Source organism: Bos indicus, chromosome 1, assembly GCF_029378745.1.
Source record: "Bos indicus isolate NIAB-ARS_2022 breed Sahiwal x Tharparkar chromosome 1, NIAB-ARS_B.indTharparkar_mat_pri_1.0, whole genome shotgun sequence".
NCBI classification, from domain to species: Eukaryota; Metazoa; Chordata; class Mammalia; order Artiodactyla; family Bovidae; genus Bos; species Bos indicus.
In genome coordinates, this window is record NC_091760.1 from 152,462,321 (window position 1) to 152,483,474 (window position 21,154).

At 43.1% G+C, this 21,154-nt stretch overlaps 1 protein-coding gene across 1 annotated transcript in view; it reads right to left on the reverse strand.

Annotated features, from left to right (window-relative positions):
* Positions 1 to 21,154, reverse strand: part of LOC109563465 (collagen alpha-4(VI) chain-like) — a 139,425-nt gene that overhangs the window by 109,098 nt on the left and 9,173 nt on the right. Inside the window, exons 2-4 of the mRNA XM_070797000.1 lie at positions 14,431 to 14,519; positions 2,595 to 3,140; positions 1,695 to 2,249 (exon numbers count right to left, since the gene is read on the reverse strand). Coding sequence (XP_070653101.1) covers positions 1,695 to 2,249; positions 2,595 to 3,140; positions 14,431 to 14,515 — 1,186 coding nt within the window. The 5' untranslated portion in view covers positions 14,516 to 14,519. The remainder of the gene's footprint in view (positions 1 to 1,694; positions 2,250 to 2,594; positions 3,141 to 14,430; positions 14,520 to 21,154) is intronic.

Below are 21,154 nucleotides of genomic sequence, written 5' to 3' on the forward strand. Positions count from 1 at the left end.
GTTTTACAACTGGGGATGACGCACCTTCTGCCAATACTATCTCAAAATGCATATTGTGGGAGAGGCGCCTGATGCAATTCTCTCAGTTTTGAGGTGCTTCTTTATCTGATTAGCAACTTGCTAACAGATATATAACTCCTCGCTAAAAACTAGCAAGGGGGCACTCGTACTGCCCTCTTCTGATGTCTATGTCAGGAGCTTCCTCTATCCTTTTTATACTTTAAAAAAATTTTATCACACAAATGATTCGAGTGATCAAGCCTTATCTTTCAGATCAAAATCCTCTCCTCCGGAGGTCATGAATCCTGATGTAGCTCACAGCACACAGTCACAACCTTTCAATAATAGCATCTGCCTCACATGGGGTTGATGTAGGGTTATTGGGCTTTATGCATCCATTATATATTCTTCCATATGATCCTACACTATATACTGTATTGTACCATACTGTACTTTACTTTGGGCTTCCCAAGTGTCACTAGTGATAAAGAACCCACGTGCCAATGCAGGAGACATAAGAGACACAAATTCGACCCCTGGGTTGGGAAGATACCCTGGAGGAGAGTATGGCAACCCACGCCAGTATTCTTGTTTGCAGAATCCCTTGCTCAGAGGAGCCTGCTGGGCTACAGTCCACGGGGTCTCAAAGAGTCAGACACAACTGAAGCGACTCAGCATGCACACACACACTGTACCATATAACCCCCTACTCAAAGCGTGATTAGAAGACCAGCAGGATCAGCATCACGTGGGAGCTTGTTACAAATGCAGAATCCCACCCCAACCTACTGAATCAGAAACTGCATTTTAACAAGCTCTCCGGGTTATTCAAATGCATGCTAAAGTTTGAGAGGTCCTGTTGTACTCTGTTATACCATACCAAAAGGCAATATAGAACAGCATTTAGTATACAGACTCTAGAACCAGACTGCCTTAAGTTCACATCTCATTTCTGCTATTCACTTAGACTAAACAACCTGATTTTGCTGTGCCTTGGTTTTCTCACTTGTAAAATATTGATAATGTATATTAATTAATTATTAACAGGGTTATGTGGAGATGTAATGTTTTAACCTATGGAAGTCCACAGACCAGGCCCTGTACAAAAACACCATCCACGATGGAATGCTACTCAAAAAGAATGAAATAATGCTATTTGCAGCCATGTGGATGGATCTAGCAATTATCATACCAAGTGAAGTAAGTCAGACAGGAAAAGACAAATTCCATCTGATATCACTCTTATGTGAAATCTAAACTATGACACAAAATGAACTTATCTATAAACCAGAACCAGACTCATGGACATAAAGGACAGACTTCTGGTTGCCCACTGGAGAGGATTGGGCAAGGGGTGGATTGGGAGTCGGGGCCTTGCAGATATAAACCAGTATACAGAGAATAGATAAACAAGGTCCTATTATAGCATAGGGAACTAATTCAATATCCTGTGGCAAACCATAAGTGGAAAAGAATATGAAGATATATATATACATATATGTATAACTAAATCACTTTTCTGTGCAGCAGAAATTAACACAACATTGTAAATCAATACTCAATAAAATAAATTAGGGGAAAAAAAAGATTCCCCAGGACAAGGCTATAAGTATTAGTTTTATTAAGATAGCCAACCGGGTCCCTGACGCCTACCGAGGGCTTGTGGATCAATTAACAAGCCCTCTGTCACTCACCTTGCGGAATGCAAACCTGGTAAAGAATTTCCTTCTCCAGATTTTGCAGGGACTCAAATTTTTCTTCATAGTACACTTTGCTCTGGTCGTTGGTGATCTCCAAAAGCTGAGAGAATTCGACTTCACCCACCCCAATGGCAAAAATAATTATGTTTCTGTCCCTCAGGGCCTTGGCTGGTAAAGCTACGTTGTCCCGGGAGACCCCATCAGTGACCACAATCAAATACTGATGGACACTGGGCCTCCCTCCTCTTGAACTCCCAAAAAAAGGCAGAATAAAGTTCAGAGCTTTCCCAGTGTATGTGCCACCGTTGATTTGCTTAACGTCTGAGATGGCTCTGTGAACGTCCACCTTTGAGGAGTACCGGTTGAGCCTGAATTCTTCCTGGGGGTCTGAGCCGAATTGCAGAAGGCCAATCTGAATCTCATCAGCACCAATATTAGACTGGTTGACCATTCGCTTCATGAATTCCTTCATCTTTTCAAAGTCTTTTGGAGAGATGGATTCTGAACCATCCATCAGGAAGATAATGTCAGCTTTCCTATTCTTACAGGCTGGAGGGGAAAAGGAGAAGGACAGAACATTTACTCAGAGTCTGAAACAATTAATTATAAGTCCCCAGGGAGAGTCTGGGGTGACACATATACAACGTGAAAATATTTGTAAAGGGGGTGGAAGTGGAAGTCAAGGAAATAAATTTCTGTGACCCACCATAAATCAGTCTCAAAATAAGACACGGCCATATGATAGAGATCTATCATATGAACCAGCTTGGTTTATTCTAGCTCATCCAATACTTTTAGACCTATGAATCCACAGTTCCAGAATGAAACCTATTCAAATAGATTACACATATATACTCGAAGAGAGAGACTGAGATTGAAGAAAAAAATTCTTACTCTCTAAGGAACAGATGTCTTGTACCACTTCTTGTTGGATGGTCTTCAAGGACTCAAAATCATGCACGAAAAACATTCTGTCTTCAGCAATCTCTTGAAGCTCAGCAATATTAGCATCTCTGACTCCAACTGCATAAATGGTGACTCCACGGCCCCTCAGCGCCTCTGCAGCATCAGCCACTGGGTCCATAGATTGGCCGTCAGTGACAACGATGAGATACCAAGGCACGTTGCTTCGAGCAGAGTCTGCAAAGACCTGGATCATGCTGCCCAGGGCCTCACCCGTCTTGGTGCCCCCTCCCTTCTGCTGGATGCTGTCAACGGCTACCTCCAGCCCCGCCACACTGGAGTGCTGGCTGAGGGTAAACTGGGGACTAACTTCGTCCGAGTACTGAATGACTCCAAACTGGACTCTGTCGGGTCCAACGTGGAACATCCTTATCACCTCATTCATGAACACCTTCATCGCGAGAAAGTCGTCTTGGTGGGTACTGCCAGACCCGTCAATAAGGAAGTAAATGTCTGCCTTCTCGATGTGCACACAGCCTAGGCAAGAAGAAGCAGCAGCAAGCCGTCAGAATGGCGTGGGAGAGGGCGTGGGACAAGGCTACAGGTCCCGATCCCCTGGCACTCCCTCATTACTGCCTGAGACTCTGCCTGTGTGTGTTCCTTGGCCAGAAGCATGATCAGCCCATACCCTGGGCAGGCAAGGGAGTGAGTGAGAGTGGCCAGCAGCCCGTGATTGGAAGTGGGTAATGGATAAATATTCCAGCTCCCTCGCCCTGTGGGTGGGACCACTCAGAGGACAGCTCAGCAGTCTCCCTGAGTCTCTGGCAGAACCAAGCCCCAGGTGCCTCCATGCCTCCAGCAATAGCCTGCTCACTAACTCAGCCCATTGCTGGCGGGCTCTCCTTCCTCTCTCCATCCCCACTCCCCTAACAGTGTCACCAGAGCTCCACTCCCAGATAAATCACGTGCATCCATAGCTCATATCCTCATCTCAGAGTCTGCTTATGAAGGCATGAGATAAACATTGCTTGACATTTCTCAAATGGGGAAATTGAGAACAAGCTAAAAGTAAAATATCAGCATATACATGGCAGGAAAGCTATGACAAAACTAGACAGTGTGTTAAAAAGCAAAGACACCACTTTGCTGACAAAGATCCGTATAGTCAAGGTGATGGTCTTTCCAGTAGTCATGTACAGATGTGAGAGCTGGACCATAATGAAGGCAGAGCACCAAAGAACTGATGCTTTCAAACTGTGGTGCTAGAGAACTCTTGAGAGTCCCTTGAACAGAAAGGAGATCAAACCAGTCAATCCTAAAGGAAATCAACCCTGAATATTCACTGGAAGGACCGAAGCTGAAGGTACAATACTTTGGCCACCTGATGCAAAGAGCTGACTCATTGGAAAAGACCCTGATACTAGGAAACATTAAAGGCGGAGGGAGAAGAGGGTGACAAAGGATGATATGGTTGGATGACATCACGGATTCAATGGACATGAACTTGGGCAAACTCCAAGAGATGGTGAGGGATGGGAAGCCTGGCATGCTGCAGTCCATGGGATCACAAAAAGTTGGACACAATATGGTGAATGAACAACAATTTGAAGCTATGGGTTGTCTCAGCATCCAATATTCCTGCTTCTTATGTGAGTTAAACTTTTTAAATACATAGGCAAGAGAGTGCATTTTAGGAAATTTAATTAATTAAAATTAATATAAAACTTTGTGTTTTTTTGAAGTATAGTTGATTTACAATGTTGTGTTAGTTTCTACTGTACTGCAAAAAACCTCAAATAGCCAAAGTAATCTTGAGAAAGAAGAATGGAACTTGAGGAATCAACCTGCCTGACTTCAGACTACACTACTAAGCTACAGTCATCAAGACAGTATGGTACTGGCACAAACACAAGAATATAGATAAACAGAACAAAATAGAAAGCCCAGAGATAAATCCATGCACCTATGGACACCTTATCTTTGAGAAAGCAGGCAAAAATATACAATGGAGAAAGACAATCTCTTTAACAAGTGGTGCTGGGAAAACTGGTCAGCCACCTGTAAAAGAAAGCAACTAGAACATTTTCTAACACTATACACAAAAATAAACTTAAAATGAATTAAAGATCTAAATGTAAGACCAGAAGCTAAAAAACTCTTAGAGGAAAATATAGGCTGAACATTCTCTGACATAAATCACAACAAGATCCTCTATGACCCACTTCCCAGAGTAATGGAAATGAAAACAAAAATAAACAAATGGGACCTAATTAAACTTAAAAGCTTTTGCACAATGAAGGAAACTATAAGCAAGGTAAAAAGGCAGCCTTCAAAATGGGGGAAAAAATAGCAAATGAAGCAATTGACAAAGAATGAATCTCCAAAATATAAAAGCAGCTCATGCAGCTCAATACCAGAAAAACAAACAACCCAATCAAAGAGTGGGCAAAGGAACTAAACAGACATTTCTCCAAAGAAGACATACAGATGGCTAATAAACACATGAAAAGATGTTCAACATCACTCATTATTCAGTTCAGTTCAGTTCAGTCGCTCAGTCGTGTCCGACTCTTTGCGACCCCATGAATCACAGCACACCAGGCCTCCTTGTCCATCACCAACTCCCAGAGTTCACTCACACTCACGTCCGTCGAGTCAGTGATGCCATCCAGCCATCTCATCCTCTGTCGTCCCCTTCTCCTCCTGCCCCCAGTCCCTCCCAGCATCAGAGTCATTTCCAATGAGTCAACTCTTTGCATGAGGTGGCCAAAGGACTGGAGTTTCAGCTTTAGCATCATTCCTTCCAAAGAACACCCAGGCCTGATCTCCTTTAGAATGGACTGGTTGGAGCTCCTTGCAGTCCAAGGCACTCTCAAGAGTCTTCTCCAACACCACAGTTCAAAAGCATCAATTCTCCGGCGCTCAGCCTTCTTCACAGTCCAACTCTCACATCCATACATGTTGCACTCTTTTTCATGGCTAATAGCACCGCATAGCACCGCATCTTCTTTACGCCATCTATCTGTCGATGGTCATTTAGGCTCCTTCCGTGTCTTGGCTGTTGTAAACAGTGCTGCTCTGAACTTAGAGGTGCGTGTATCTTGAATCCCCTTTTATCGTTTCTGTACACAGCCCTGTGGAGGACTTCTCTTCAGCTACTGGAGTTGTTTAGCCCAAAGTATGTGAAGGCTTACCTCCTTGCCTTGGGTCAAGACAACCCTGATGGATTAAGCACTGTTATAAGCACTTTATTTGCAGAATTTTCTTTAATGCTTTCAACTACCAACTAAAGCAGGTACTATCATTTTAAGGAAAAATTTTTTTAATTCAGAGAAATAAAGTAACTTGATTAAGATGGCCCAGAAAGTAGAGACCTGGGATTTAAAACCAGATCTTTCTTTTCCCTCAATTCACCCTCTTAACCAGCACATAACACACTGGCAGCAAATTAAGCAACCTTCCTGGATCCGCTGGCCCTCTCCCCTCCTCTGCCTCCATCCAGGCAATACGGGTAAGTTAATCTAGGAATAATATCATTCTAGGAACAAACTTTTGTCTTCAAAAACAAACTTACAGTTGTCTATATATAGAACCATCATAAGGTTCACAAGATATAAAAAAAGTTGAAAGGTCTTTAGTCAATGATTGGAAAAGAGCATAAAGTGTAGATGGTTTTGTGAAATTCTACTATTAAAATTAAACATGCAAAATACCCAGATAAAATTTGATTTTTAAAGAATACATGTACCCCAGTGTTCACTGCAGCACTATTTACAATACCCAAGACAAAGAAGCAACCTAAATGTCTATCAACAGACGAATGGATAAAGCAGATGCATAATGGGCTTCCCAGGTGGCGTTAGTGGTAGAGAATCTGCCTGCAGATGCAGGATAAATATTACTCAGTCAAAAAAAAGAATGGAATAATGTCATTTGCAGCAAAATGGATAGACCTACAGATTACCATACTAAGGGAAATAAATCAGAGAGAGAAAGACAAATATCATATGATATCACTTTGTGGAATCTTTAAAAAAAATTATACAAATGAACTCATATACAAAACAGAAACAGACTCATAGACTTAGAGAACAAATTTATGGTTACCAAAGAAGGGGAAGGGGGAGGGATAAATTAGGAGTTTGGGATTCGCAGATTATGTGTATGTATATATATCTGAAACCCTTTGCTATATACCAGAAGCTAACACCAAAAAAATCAAATATACTTCAATAAAAATCAACTGATTAATTCAACATGCACACATATTGGAAGGGATAAGAGGGAGGGATGAACACGACATAAAACTTTGGAGTTTCCTGACTTCTAGATCAGAAATAAAGGGGGGAAGCCTTTGCACCTGGAGAAGTGTGGCCCACAGGTGCCGCCGCGCTTGCCAAAGTGTCGCAGATGTCCTGGCGCAGCTTCGGGGCGAGCCGGCGCAGGCCTGCACAGTCGGGGACACGGGTGACAAACGTCCCGCGGGCCGGCTGGCGATCTCCCGGAGCTCGGCGGGACGCGCGGCCCGACGCCCCCCGCGTGGAGCCGGACGCCGCGCTCCTCAAGGCGCCGGCGGGCCCCCGGCACGCGGTCCCCCGCCGGCCGCGGATGACCACCTCGCCCCACCCCCATCCCCCGGCTCGCGCGGCTCCCGGCCGCTCCCTGTAAGTGGTGCTCTAGCAGGAACCGCAGGGCCTGATCAATTGCGGGCCCCAGGAGTGAAGGGGAGCTTCTGGATGTGTCTCAGCACCTAGTCTTTGCGGGCATAGGGGGACAGCAGGAACTCGGACTGAGGCCTGTAGCCGTACCAGGCCAGCCCCACGTGGACCACCTCCCTGCTAACACCGAAGCTGTGGACCATGGTGTTCAAGAAGCTCCGCACGCTGTGCATGTTCTTGGGGTGGACGCTGGGGTCCACCAGAAACACGAGGTCCCCTGCAGAGGCTTCCCCGCACGCTGCAGAAGAGAGGCCTCTCACGATAAGATACCGTGAAACGGAAGGCTGCTGTGAATGGCTGGGAATACATCTCCCCCGCCTCCCTCTTCCTTGCCTTTACACCAAACAGCTCTGTGTTACCAGCTGATGTGCACCTGGCCCAACGCACCGTCATCTTCCTTGGCTTCAGGACCACTGGCTACCTTTGTTCCCCTGCCACCCTCTGTTTAATTCCAGCAGACGTTTGACCCTTCCATTAGACCCCTGACCACGGCCCTTCATTGAACCCTTGTGAAGTGAAAGTCGCTCAGTCCTGTCCGAATCTTTGCAACCCCATGGACTATACAGTCCGTGGAATTCTCCAGGCCAGAATACTGGAGTGGGTAGCCTTTCCCTCCTCCAGGGGATCTTCCCAACCCAGGGATCGAACCCAGGTCTCCCCCATTGAAGGCAGATTCTTTACCAGCTGAGCCACTAGGGAACCCCTAAAGCTCATAAAGGAAACCAGCTTTCTAGGAGTACAGGGTGCTGCTGGAATCCCCCACCTACATCCCCTTTGCCAGCTGGCACACTGGTTTCCCAGCTGCTTCAAGGGCTTCTATCACCTGCTCCCAGCTGAGACTTTGTGCAGAGACCTGCCCCTGGCTGAAGGCAGCAACCGTATCTGGAGACGCCTGGGAAGCTATATCGGGCCACCCCCACCAAGTGGCCAATGTTTGATCATGTGGGGATACAAGTGTCTGGGCTCCTGGCCTTAACTGAAACCATTCATGGTGCCATTTATGCCCTGGCAGTGCCCTGCTGAGGCCACGGTCTGACTTTATGGGGGGCTGTCTCCTTGCTTGGCTGCTTCTCCCCGATTATCTATCTCACTCCTCTTACTCCTTTACAGGTTGGTCTTAAAGAGCCCTGCCTCAAAAGAACACGTTTGCCCAATCCCTCTCCCCAGCTCTGCTTCTAGAGAAGCTGCCCTGAGCCGTCAGCTTTTCACCTTTGACTTCTGACACTTTCTGGTGGTTTCGTCCCTAAGTCGTGTCCGATACTTGTGACCCCATAAACTGAAAGGCCTACCAGGCTCCTCTGTCCGTGGGATTCTCCAGGCAAGAATCCTGCAGTGGGTTTCCATGCCCTTCTCCAGACACTCTCTGGGCACCACTTAAACTGAACCCATTTGACACGTGGCGTTATCACAGGTATGACTCACATTTGCCCTTTGGCTCCCTAAACTCAGAGCTGCCTCCTGCAGCTGCTTCTTCCAAACCCAGCTCTAATTCTGGGAACCACAGCCCCCATGGTGAAAACAAATTTATCAAAGGGGAAAGGTGAGAGAGAGATAAACTAGAAGCTTGGGATTGATAGAGATACACTTTCATCGTTGTCGTTCAGTCACCCAGTCGTGTCCAACTCTGCGACCCCATGGACTGCAGCACACCAGGCCTCCCTGTCCCTCACCATCTCCCGGAGTTTGCCCAAGTTCATGTTCATTGCATCAGTAATGCTGTCCAGTCACCTCAACTCTGATGTCCTCTTCTCCTTCTGGCCTCAGTCTTTCCCAGAACCAGGGACTTTTCCAATTAGTTGTCTGTTCACATCAAATAACCAAAATACTGGAGCTGCAGCTTCAGCATCAGTCCTTCCAGTGAATATTCAGGATACTCTGCTACATGTAAAATATATAACAAGGGCCTGCTGTACACCACAGGGAACTATATTCAATATCTTATGATGAACTATAATAGAAAATAATCTAAGAAGAATATATATATGCCGGGGACCAGCTCCGGCTGATCCAGGGTATTCGAAGGAGAGACGGCTTCAGCGACCTATTCAAATGTTAATTAGAGATATAAAGAGTAATAGAATGAGGATAGCTCAGTAGGAAAATTCAGTGGAGAAAACAAGCTGAGTAGCTTGGTTTACACAGAAAATCAATATAACCTGTGACACCAGCTTAGCTCTGACCACGGAGGCCGCAGGCGCCCTCTCGAATAGTGGAAGGTGCCCCACCTTAGACACCTTCTCGAGTGGGTCTTAGAAGCCAAGGCAAATAAGTGGTCACAGAGGATTTCCGCACTCCAGATGGAGACTCAGCTGGAAGTTAAGGAGAAAAATGACATGGGGAGACCAAGCTTTGGCAGGCAAGGCCCATAGCTTTATTTTCAACAGGGGCTTTTATACCCTAAGTTACACATAGAGGATAATAGGGGATGCAAAGTCAGCAGTCTTTGATCCTTATCAAAAACCAGGGTTTCTATCCTGCAAATTTATCGTATTCAAATGGTTTAGGTGACTTACATCATCTTCTGGCCAGAAGGCCTATTAACATTTTATGACTCTTGACAAAGACTTATTTTCTCTAAGAGTAATTATTTTAAGGTTTGGCGCCATCTTCCGAAAGTGTTAGATAAAATTGCATTCCTATAGGGCGGATGTGTAATGGGTTTACAACAAAGGAAAGAATTTATTACCTTAAGGGTCTAAAGTTGCTAACACTAAGGCCACTACTTATTTTTTCTACATACCAACTATATTAATTAATACACATTCAAGGATACAATACAGGGGATGTGGAAACTTGGCAACAAGCATTGGCTCATCAATGAAATCTTTTACTAGTTTTATTCTGACAGTCTCTAACTCTCTGAGAAGCTCTAAGCTAATTGAATATCTTAAGCTTCCCGTGCCTCTCAAGGCTGGGAGACTGTAAACAATCGTATGCGTAGCTGTAGGAGTCTGGGTAAACTTGTCAGGCAAGTTAGAGAGCTATTTGAGGGGTTTGGATTTAAACACTCCTAATTGCTCAGGAACTTTATTAATTGGAGCTGTAAGTTAACTCTTTGACAGAGAGAGTGAGATGGTGGTGGGGGACAGCCCCCATTAAAGTCAGAGGTGAGAGCACAAAGCAATAAAGTAGGCAGACTCTGGTTTTTTGGGGGGTAGATGCTCTAGAATATCCGGGGGGACTCCTGAGGCTTGATCCTTCCTTTGCGTATGCTGAGCCTCCTTCCTCATGACCTTTGTCACGAGTGGAATGCCTCACTGGCTCCCGGCATATATATATATATATATATATATATATATATATATATATATACACATACATATATATGAATAACTGTATCACTTTGCTATATGCCAGAAACTAACACAACACTATAAATCAACTCTAGTTCAATTTTTTAAAGAATACTATTACCTCCATCATGTTTTTTTCACCTAATTTTTAGTCTATATTGGAGTATGTTTGATTAACAGTGTGTGTTAGTAACAGAGTGTGTTAGTTTCCAGTGTACAGCAGTGACTCAGTTATACATATGCATATATCTGCTCTTTTGTTAATTCTTTTCCCATGTACGTTATTATAGAATACCAAGAGAGTTCCCTGCTGCTATACAGTAGGTCCTTGTTAGTTATCTGTTTTAAATACAGCAGTGTGTACATGTCAGTCCCAAACCCCTTAACTGTCCTTCCCTCCTCCCACACTTGCCCCCATAAGTTCCTTCTCTGGTCAGTGAGTCTGTTTCTGTTTTGTAAAGAAGTTTTCTCTTTTTGATTCTGTATGTAAACAATATCATAATATTTGTCTTTCTCTGTCTGACTTCAGTTCAGTCAGTCAGTTTAGTCGCTCAGTCGTGTCCGACTCTTTGCGACCCCATGAATCGCAGCACACCAGGCCTCCCTGTCCATCACCAACTCCCAGAGTTCACTCAGACTCACGTCCATCGAGTCAGTGATGCCATCCAGCCATCTCATCCTCTGTCGTCCCCTTCTCCTCCTGCCCCCAATCCCTCCCAGCATCAGGGTCTTTTCCAATGAGTCAAGTCTTCACGTGAGGTGACCAAAGTATTGGAGTTTCAGCTTCAGCATCAGTCCTTCCAATGAAAACCCAGGACTGATTACCTTTAGGATGGACTGGTTGAATCTCCTTGCAGGCCAAAGGAGTCTCAAGAGTCTTCTCCAACACCACAGTTCAAAAGCATCAATTCTTCGGTGCTCAGCTTTCTTTACAGTCCAACTCTCACATCCATACAAGACCACTGGAAAAACCATAGCCTTGACTGGATGGACCTTTGTTGGCAAAGTAATGTCTCTGCTTTTCAATATGCTATCTAGGTTGGTCATAACTTTCCTTCCAAGGAGTAAGCATCTTTTAATTTCATGGCTGCAGTCACCATCTGCAGTGATTTTGGAGCCCCCAAAAATAAAGTCTGACACTGTTTCCACTGTTTCCCCATCTATTTCCCATGAAGTGATGGGACCGGATGCCATGATCTTCGTTTTCTGAATGTTGAGCTTTAAGCCAACTTTTTCACTCTCCACTTTCACTTTCATCAAGAGGCTTTTGAGTTCCTCTTCACTTTCTGCCATAAGGGTGGTGCCATCTGCACATCTGAGGTTATTGATATTTCTCCCGGCAACCTTGATTCCAGCTTGTGCTTCTTCCAGCCCAGTGTTTCTCATGATGTACTCTGCATAGAGGTTAAATAAGCAGGGTGACAATATACAGCCTTGATGTACTCATTTTCCTATTTGGAACCAGTGTGTTCCATGTCCAGTTCTAACTGTTGCTTCCTGACCTGCATACAGGTTTCTCAAGAGTCTGACTTCACTCAGTATAATAATCTCCAGGTCCATCCATGTTGCTGCAAATGACGATTTCATTCCGTTTTCTGGCTAAGTAATATTTCACGGTATACACGGAGCACGTCCTCTTTATGCATTCATCTGTGGATGGACATTCTGATAGTTACCATGCCCTGGCTGTTGTAAATAGTGCCACAACGACCACTGGCATGCATGTGTCTTTTCAAATGCTGTTTTTCTCTGATACGTGCCCAGGAGTGGGATTGCTGGATCACATGGTAGCTGTTTTTTAGTTTTTTTATGGATCCTGCATACTGTTCTCCACTGTAACACTGTAAATCAACTATACTTCATCTTAAAAAAATGCTGTTCCCTGCATCAGATTTATTTTTCCTCTTTTTTCTTTTTCTTTTTTTCTTCTTCTTTTCTTCTATAGTACATCCGCACGGAATCGTGTTCTTTTATCCTGGTTTATAATGCAACATTCGTTTGTGTGCTTATTCAATTAATGACAATCTCCCCAACTAGACTGTGGGCTCCGTGAAGGCAGATACCATACATTGTGCTTGTTGGTCCACCACTCGAGTGATAGAGGAGCCACCCAAAAAACGTCCAAAGAAGGAAACGCTTGGGAAAGAGGGAGGGAGCAGACATCACTGACAGAGATACAACCATGGAACGTGAATGAAACCAAATCGGGGAAACAGAAATTTCTGGAGCTAGAATAACCCTGTAGGATCATGCAATGCCATACTGCAGCCACCAGGTATGTGTGGCTGTTTGGCACTTGAAAAGTAGCTACTGTGACTCCGAAACGAAATTTTAAATTTTACTGAATTTTAGTTTAAATAATTACACGAGGCTAGTAGTGCAAGTATAATTAATTCAATTCATCCATCTTACAGATAAGGGAAATAAGACCTAGAAACGCAAGTAACTTGTGTAAATCTGTTCAAGGAACCAGTTTAGAAACCAGGTCCCCTGACACCCAGTCCATACCCTGGACTGCCTTAAAGAAGATTAAACTTAAAGCCCATGTTACAGAAGGGCAAAACCCACATGAGAAGTTAGGCAGAAAAGGGCTGGAGATGCTTGGTGTACTTCAGGAACAACAAATTCATCTGTCACCTCTAGAGTCCTGAGTCTTACCTCTGGGAACTTTCCTAATCATGATCAAGTGAAGTCAGAATTATTGAAAAGGAAAATAGTAAATGAGCTTGGGGTTCTTTAAGCTTCCTTCCCTTTGACCCTCCAAACTACAATCCTCTTGAGAGGTGAGGGTTCAGTGAGAGCTCCAGGGACGGCCCCCTAAAAGGTTTTACAGAAGAGATCAAACACAGGCCAGGAAGTGTTTCCCTGATCTTTCCAACCAGGAGAAACCTCATGGCTATAGAATATCTTTCAAGCATAGAAGTGTTGGTTTCATCACATTGCAATTTGAGAGACTGTGTGGATTACAATAAACTGTGGAAAATTCTGAAAGATATGGGAATACCAGACCACCTTATCTTCCTCTTGAGAAATCTGTATGCAGGTCTGTTTAGTCATGGCTATGGTTTTTCCAGTAGTCATGTATGGATGTGAGAATTGGACTATAAAGAAAGCTGAGCACGGAAGAATTGATGTTTTTGAACTGTGGTGTTCGAGAAGACCCTTGAGAGTCCCTTGGACTGCAAGGAGATCCAGCCAGTCCATCCTAAAGGAGATCAGTCCTGGGTGTTCACTGGAAGGACTGATGCAGAAGCTGAAACTCCAATACTTTGGCCACCTCATGTGAAGAGCTGAGTTGTTCGAAAAGACCCTGATACTAGGAAGGATTGAAGGCGGGAGAAGGGGATGACAGAGGATGAGATGGTTGGATGGCATCATTGACTCAACGGACATGAGTTTGAGTAAGCTCTGGGAGTTGGTGATAGACAGGGAGGCCTGGTGTGCTGCAGTCCATGGGGTCGCAAAAAGACGGACATGACTGAGCAACTGAACTGAACTGAATGTGGAAAAGCACAGCCAAAGGAGACAAAGCAAAATGCAGAGTCAACAGAATAGGTCCATTTTCACAAAATCATTTGAGAGCTTAATAACTCATTCAGAAGAGTAGCACTTTTAATATCTTTTTTTGCCGTTTGAGGTTAAGCTTTGAAAAAAATCAAAGGCCCATTTACTAAAAACGTGGAGATTTTCAAGTTCTCTTTAAAAGAATCATTTCCCTTTCATTAAATATGAAACTCCTGTGATATTTTCTTTTAATATTGTCACTACCCCTCTATTGCTGGCAAGGCCTTCATTTTTGGCTTAAAGATGTATTACCAATTCTCTGTGACTTGATGAAGCCAAAACCAGCTGCAAGGAAGATGATTCCCCAAAACATCTTCCAAGTCTCCATTTCAGACATGTATCTAGAGAGAAAAAGATACCTCTGAATTAAAATTATGTATTCATACAGTTAAAAATGAGTGCATATCATATTGTATATTCATTATACTTCAATACGGGTTATTCTTTTATATGTATACCTGTGGCTGATTCATGTTGAGGTTTGACAGAAAACAACAAAATTCTGTAAAGCTATTATCCTTCAATTAAAAAATAAATTAATTAAAAAAAAAAAACAGAAACAGACACAACTATGTCTTTCCCCAGACCAACAGAAGTGTTATAAAACTGAAGAAGGACATGTTACCACGTGTTTTTTTTTTTTTTGATTATGCAAGGAAAATGGTCTTGCTGACCCAATTCTGGAAGATTCTGTAAACAGTATGTACTGCAGACTTCAACTGTTTAAAGTTGTCCAGATATGGCTATAAATGAGGAAGCATACAGGCATAGGGTAGAACCACTGTTCCGCACACTAAAGTCATTTGGTGGAACAGAAACATTTCTGGATGAGTTTGCCTGTATTTTTATACAAGCATTGAATGACCTGGTAAACATTGTGGCATAAGGAAATACTCAAGTATCTCAGAAGGACACCTGTCTGATAAAACCAAGCTATCCTGAGAATATTTAATGAGTTCCCAGAAGAAGCAAAACCACCAGACTTCTCTACCCTAAACTTGGATCTATTTTCAAAGGTTCCCACGGTAATTATCCACTTCCAATACCATTTCTAATTTTTGACTCTGAGATGCTCCATATGTTTAAAAATAAGAACAACACAGCAATCACCTTGAATGAATGACACGCTCCACCTGGAACAGGGAACACCTCATCTTTATGGCTGACCTCACAGCCGTTCCCTACAGAGTGCAGTGGGGTTAAAAGTGAGGATTCTTGGAGACAGGTGGCCTAGGTTTGAATCCCAGATCCTCTACTTCATGGTTGATCTTGGGCAAGTTGTTTCTCTTCTCAGTTTCCCCATTTGTAAAATGGGGGCATAATAGCATCTGCCTCAATCAAATGAGTTCATTATTGTAAAAGAGTTTGTGCCTGGAACATAAAACCACTCTTTAAGTTCTCATTAAATAAGTCTTCTTGGAAATCTGTTATGTAAAAGTGAAAATGTATTCCCACTCATTTGCAACTCAGAATCTGTGGAGGTAGAGGATTACTAGCACTTTGCATTGTATATTAATAAGGCAGTTATTCTGTTGTGCTTATTTTAATTTATATCTTTTATTTGGCTTAATTTTCACTTTCAATCAATTGTTCCTTGGTAAGTTATTGTGCTAATCTCTATGTTTGTCATCTGAAATCTAGGAAAGAACCAGCTAAGCAGAACTTACTCTGCTTGTTTTGCTGGTGGAAATGAAAAAAAATCAGGTCCCAGAAAGGCTTAAGTAGTGTTCCAGGGATGCATAGCCATGCAGTCAGGTTTTGTCCCCGGTAACATGACTCCAGGTCCAGCACATTGCTGTATCTCAGACATCTGTTTCGAACCCTTCAAAGAAGACCTCCAAAGTCCAGACTGTCACTCAGCTCCCTAGAGTCCACCTTCAAGTAAAATGAAGATCTAAAGCAATTTACCTTGGGGTAATAATGTGAGCTCAAGCCCTCTTTAAACTTATCAAGGAATTTAAGCAAAAAAATCTCATATCGTCTAAATCACTTTGCAGTCTCAAGCCCTGTAAGCAAAATATGTGTAGAAATGATATCATGATGCCCGGAAATAGCAGCCACCCAATGGCTGAGTTCTCTCTGCACAAGGTGTAAATGTAGCCACCCTGCTTCTCTAAGACACATTTCTACCGTGCATGCTTCATTTTCTCCTTGAGAGTGACTCAAGGCTGTGAGATAACCACACCTGTTTATTATTTCACACCAACAGAAAATACTGGGAGAAGTCTTGACTTCAAAGGATGCCCATGGCCCTTGATTCTGGTTTCAGCTTGACCTCTGACTCTGTGGACTTGAGCAAGCCAGTTCACCTCTCAGGGTTGACGTGATGACTCTAGTGGGGCTTGGCAGTGAATTGTTGTTGTTGTTTAGTCGCTAACTCACGTTCAACTCTTTGTGACTCCCATGGACTCCAACACGCCAGGCTTCCCTGTCCTTCACCATCTCCCAGAGCTTGCTCAAACTCATGTCCTGTGAGTTGGTGATGCCATCCAACCATCTCATCTTCTGTCACCCCCTTCGTCTCCTTCCCTCAGTCTTTCCCATCATCAAGCACTGACTTCGGACACCTATAATATTGCCAACTATATTACAAGCCTTCCTTAGGGCAATAATCCAGTGATTTTCCAACGAATAGGTGTGATATAATTGGATTTCTCTGTTCCTCAGTTTGCACATCAACCTCCCATTAACGAATCTGTAAGGAGACTTACAAGTAATTTGAGAAAAGATACTTCAAGAATAACTTTCTATTCCCCAACAAACTTTCGTCTAATAACAAATAAATGAGAGGATGACTCTTAAAGAATAGACTGCTCTAATGGATTAAGGACAGTGTTAGGTTAAAGAGATTGAGTTTTATAGAGCCAGGAAGAATGATCCAAAATAAACTCATGCATTATGATTAGATAATTGCTATCATTACAGTAAGATACCATACATCATTTTTTTTAGTTCTTAGGTTATAAGGCTAGGTGAAATATAAAACCTTGAAGTAGAATATCTACATTTTTAAATTTCTTTATGTCCTAATTATTAGCATTAATGCAATTAATCATAAGAAATGAGAAGTATTTTTAGTTAGTTGTAAACCAAGCACTTGTAAACAAAGGGCTTCCCTGGTGGCTCAGATGGTAAAGAATCCGCCTGCAATGTGGGAGACCTGGGTTCGATCCCTGGCTTGGGAAGATCCCCTGGAGGAGGGCATGGCTACTCACTCCAGTATTTTTGCCTGGAGAATCCCATGGACAAGGAGCCTGGCAGGCTACAGGCCATGGGGTCACAAAGAGTCGGACATGACTGAGCAACTAGGAACAAACAAAGCCCTAGGGCTGTTTATGGAAATCTAGTGGGAAACTCAAAATTCATAAGCATTTTACAGCTGTGCATGTGTGTGTGTGCTGTGTCAATGAGGAGAAAAATGTTTGTAGATTGACTTAATGTCTACATTATATATACTATTTCATGAGGATGTTTATATCTAATTTAAGCTGAAGGGGGTGAGACATGCAGGGCTCATTGTGGAGGCCAAAACTGGAAGTCATTAAATGAGTTGTAATTAGGCAGGAATAGCATAGGATACTGATTCTAGAAATAATTCTAGTGGGTTTGGGTAGAGAGAGAATTCTCTCAAACTCTGTTGCTCAAATAGTTATCTGAAAGGTCTACTTTTAAAGATTACTTCCTTCAGTTAAATTACTTTGCAACCACCATAGTAATAATTGATTCAGGGAAGAATCATCAAGAGATTTTAACACCACTGGGTAAAAGTGTGTTAGGAACAGGATTTTAACAGTTTCAAAGTATCTTCTGACAAATTACTTATAAATTACTGAGGACAAAGAAAAGTACAATGGAGAAATATGGACAAAGCTTAACCTGGTTATCAGAATTAATATCAATGATAACAGGATAAACTAATATCACATCCCTTTCATGGATCACAGCCTTGTCATGGTGAAGGGATTTGAGTAATTCAATGAAGATATGAGCCATACTGCACAGGGCCACCCAAGATGGACGGGCCATAGTGAAGAGTTCTACCAAAATGTGGTCTGCTGGAGGAGGAAATGGCAACCCATTCCAGGACTCTTACATGAGAAACCCATGAACAGTATAAAAAGAGAAGACGACCTGATACCAGAAGAAGAGTGTCCCACCTTGGAAGTTGTCCAATACGCTACTGGGGGAAAGCTGAGGGCCATTACTGATAGAGCCAGAAAGAAGGAAGAAGCTGGACCAAAGCAGAAATGATGCTCAGTTGTGGATCTGTCTGGTGGTGAAAGTAAAGTCCAATGCTGTAAGGAACAATATGGCAAAGGAACCTGGAATGTTAGGTTCATGAATCAAGGTAAGTTAGATGTGGTCAAGCAGCGGATGGCAAGATTGTACATTGACATCTTAGGAATCAGTGAACTAAAATGGGTGGGAATGGGCAAATTTAATTCGATGACCATTATATCTACTACTCTAGGCAAGCGTCCCTTAGAAGAAATGGAATAACCTTCACAGTTAACAAAATAGTTCAATATGCAGTACTTGGGTGCAATCTGAAAAACAACAGAATGATCTTGGTTCATTTTCAAGACAAACCATTCAACATCACAGTAATCCAAGTCTATGCCCCAACTACTAATGCTGAAGAAGCTGAAGCTGAATGGTTCAATGAAAACCTACAACATCTTCTACAACTAATACCAAAAAAGATGTCTTTTTCATCATAGGGGATTGGAATGCAAAAGTAGGAAGTCAAGAGATACATGGAATTAAAGGCGAGTTTGTCCTTGGAGTACAAAATGAAGCAGGGCAAAGGCTAACAGAATTTTGTCACGAGAACATGCTGGTCATAGTAAACACCCTTTTCCAACAACCCAAGAGATAGCTCTACACATATGCATCTACATCAGATGGCCAAGATAAAAATCAGATTGGTTATGTTTTTTATAGCTGAAGATGGAGAAGCTCTATACAGACAGCAAAAACAAGACTGGGAGTTGACTGTGGCTCAGACCATGAGCTCCTTATTGCAAAATTCAGCTTAAATTGAAGAAAGTAGGGAAAACCATTAGGCCATTCAGGTATGACCTAAATCAAATCCCTTATGATTATACAGTAGAGGTGATGAATAGATTCAAGGGATTATATCTGATAGAGTACCTGAAGTACTATAGATGGAGGTTCATTACATTGTACAGGAGGTGGTGACCAAAACCATTCCCAAGAAAAAGAAATGGAAGAAGGCAAAGTGGTTGTCTGAAGAAGTTTTTACAAATAACTGAGGATAGAAGAGAAGTGAAAGGAAAGGGAGAAGAAGAAAGACATACCCAACTGAAGGCAGAATCCCAGAGAATAGCAACGAGAGATAAGAAGCCCTTCTGAAATGTGCAATGCAAAGGCATAGAGGAGAACAATGGAATGGGAAAGATATCTTCAAGAAAATTGGAGATATCAAGGCAACATTTCATACAAGGAAGAACACAGTAAAAGACAAAAATGATTAAGGACCTAACAGAAGCAGAAGAGATTAAGAAGAGGTGGCAAGAATAAGCAGAACTATGAAAAGCAGTGTTAATGACTCCCATAACTCACCTGGAACCAGACATCCTGGAGTGTGAAGTCAAGAGGGCCTTAGGAAACATCACTACAAACTAAGCTAGTGGAGGTAATGGAATTCCAGGTGAGCTCTTCAAAATTCTAAAAGATGGTGCTTTTAAAGTGCTGCACTCAATATGCCAGCAAACTTGGAAAACTCAGCAGTGGCCACAGAATTGGAAAAGGTCAGTTTTTGTTCTAATCCCAAAGAAGGTCAATGCCAAAGAATGTTCTACTGCTGCTGCTGCTGCTGCTGCTGCTGCTGCTGCTGTGTCACTTCAGTCATGTCTGACTCTGTGAGACCCCATAGATGGCAGCCCACCAGGCTCCCCCGTCCCTGGGATTCTCCAAGCAAGAACACTGGAGTGGGTTGCCATTTCCTTCTCCAATGCATGAAAGTGAAAAGTGAAAGAGAAGTCGCTCAGTCATGTCCGGCTCTTCGTGACCCCATGGACTGCAGCCTACCAGGCTCCTCCACCCATGGGATTTTCCAGGCAAGAGTACTGGAGTGGGGTGCCATTGCCTGTTCTAACTACTGCACAACTGCACTCATTTCACATGCTAACAGGGCTTCCCATGTGGCACTAGTAGTAAAGAACCTGCCTACCAATGTAGTGACATGGGATCAGTCCCTGGGTCAGGAAGATCCCCTGAAGGAGGGCATGGCAACCCACTCCAGTATTCTTGACTGGAGAATCCTATGGTCAGAGGAGCCTGGCGGGCTGCAGTCCATGGGATCACACAGAATCAGACACGACTGAAGCAACTTAGCACAGCACAAGCTAGCTGTGTGGATCACAACAAACTGTGGAAAATTCTTAAAAAGATGGGAGTACTAGACCACCTTACCTGTATTCAGACATAGAACAACTGACATGGTCTAGCAAGATGTACTCTGCATATAAGCTAAATAACCAGGGTGACAGTACACAGCTTTGTCATACTCGTTTCCCAAGAAAGGAATATGACAAGGCTGCATATTTTCATCCTGCTTATTTAACTTACATGCAAAGTACATCGTGTGAAATGCAGGGCTGGATGAAGCACAAGCTCGAATCAAGATTCCTGGGAGAAATATCAACAACCTCAGATATGAGATAATACCACTCTAATGGCCAAAACTGAAGAGGAACTAAAGAGCTCTCTCCTCTCAAAGAGGAGAGTGAGAAAGCAGGCTTGAAACTCAACATTAAGAAAACTAAGATCATGGCATCTGGTCCTATCACTTCATGGCAAATAGAAGGGGGAAAAGCGGAAGCACAGACAGATTTTCTCTTTTCGGGCTCCAAAATCACTGCAGATGGTGACTGCAGCCATGAAACTAAAAGATACTTGCTCCTTGGAAGGAAAACTATTACCAACCTAGACAGCATATTCAAAAGCAGAG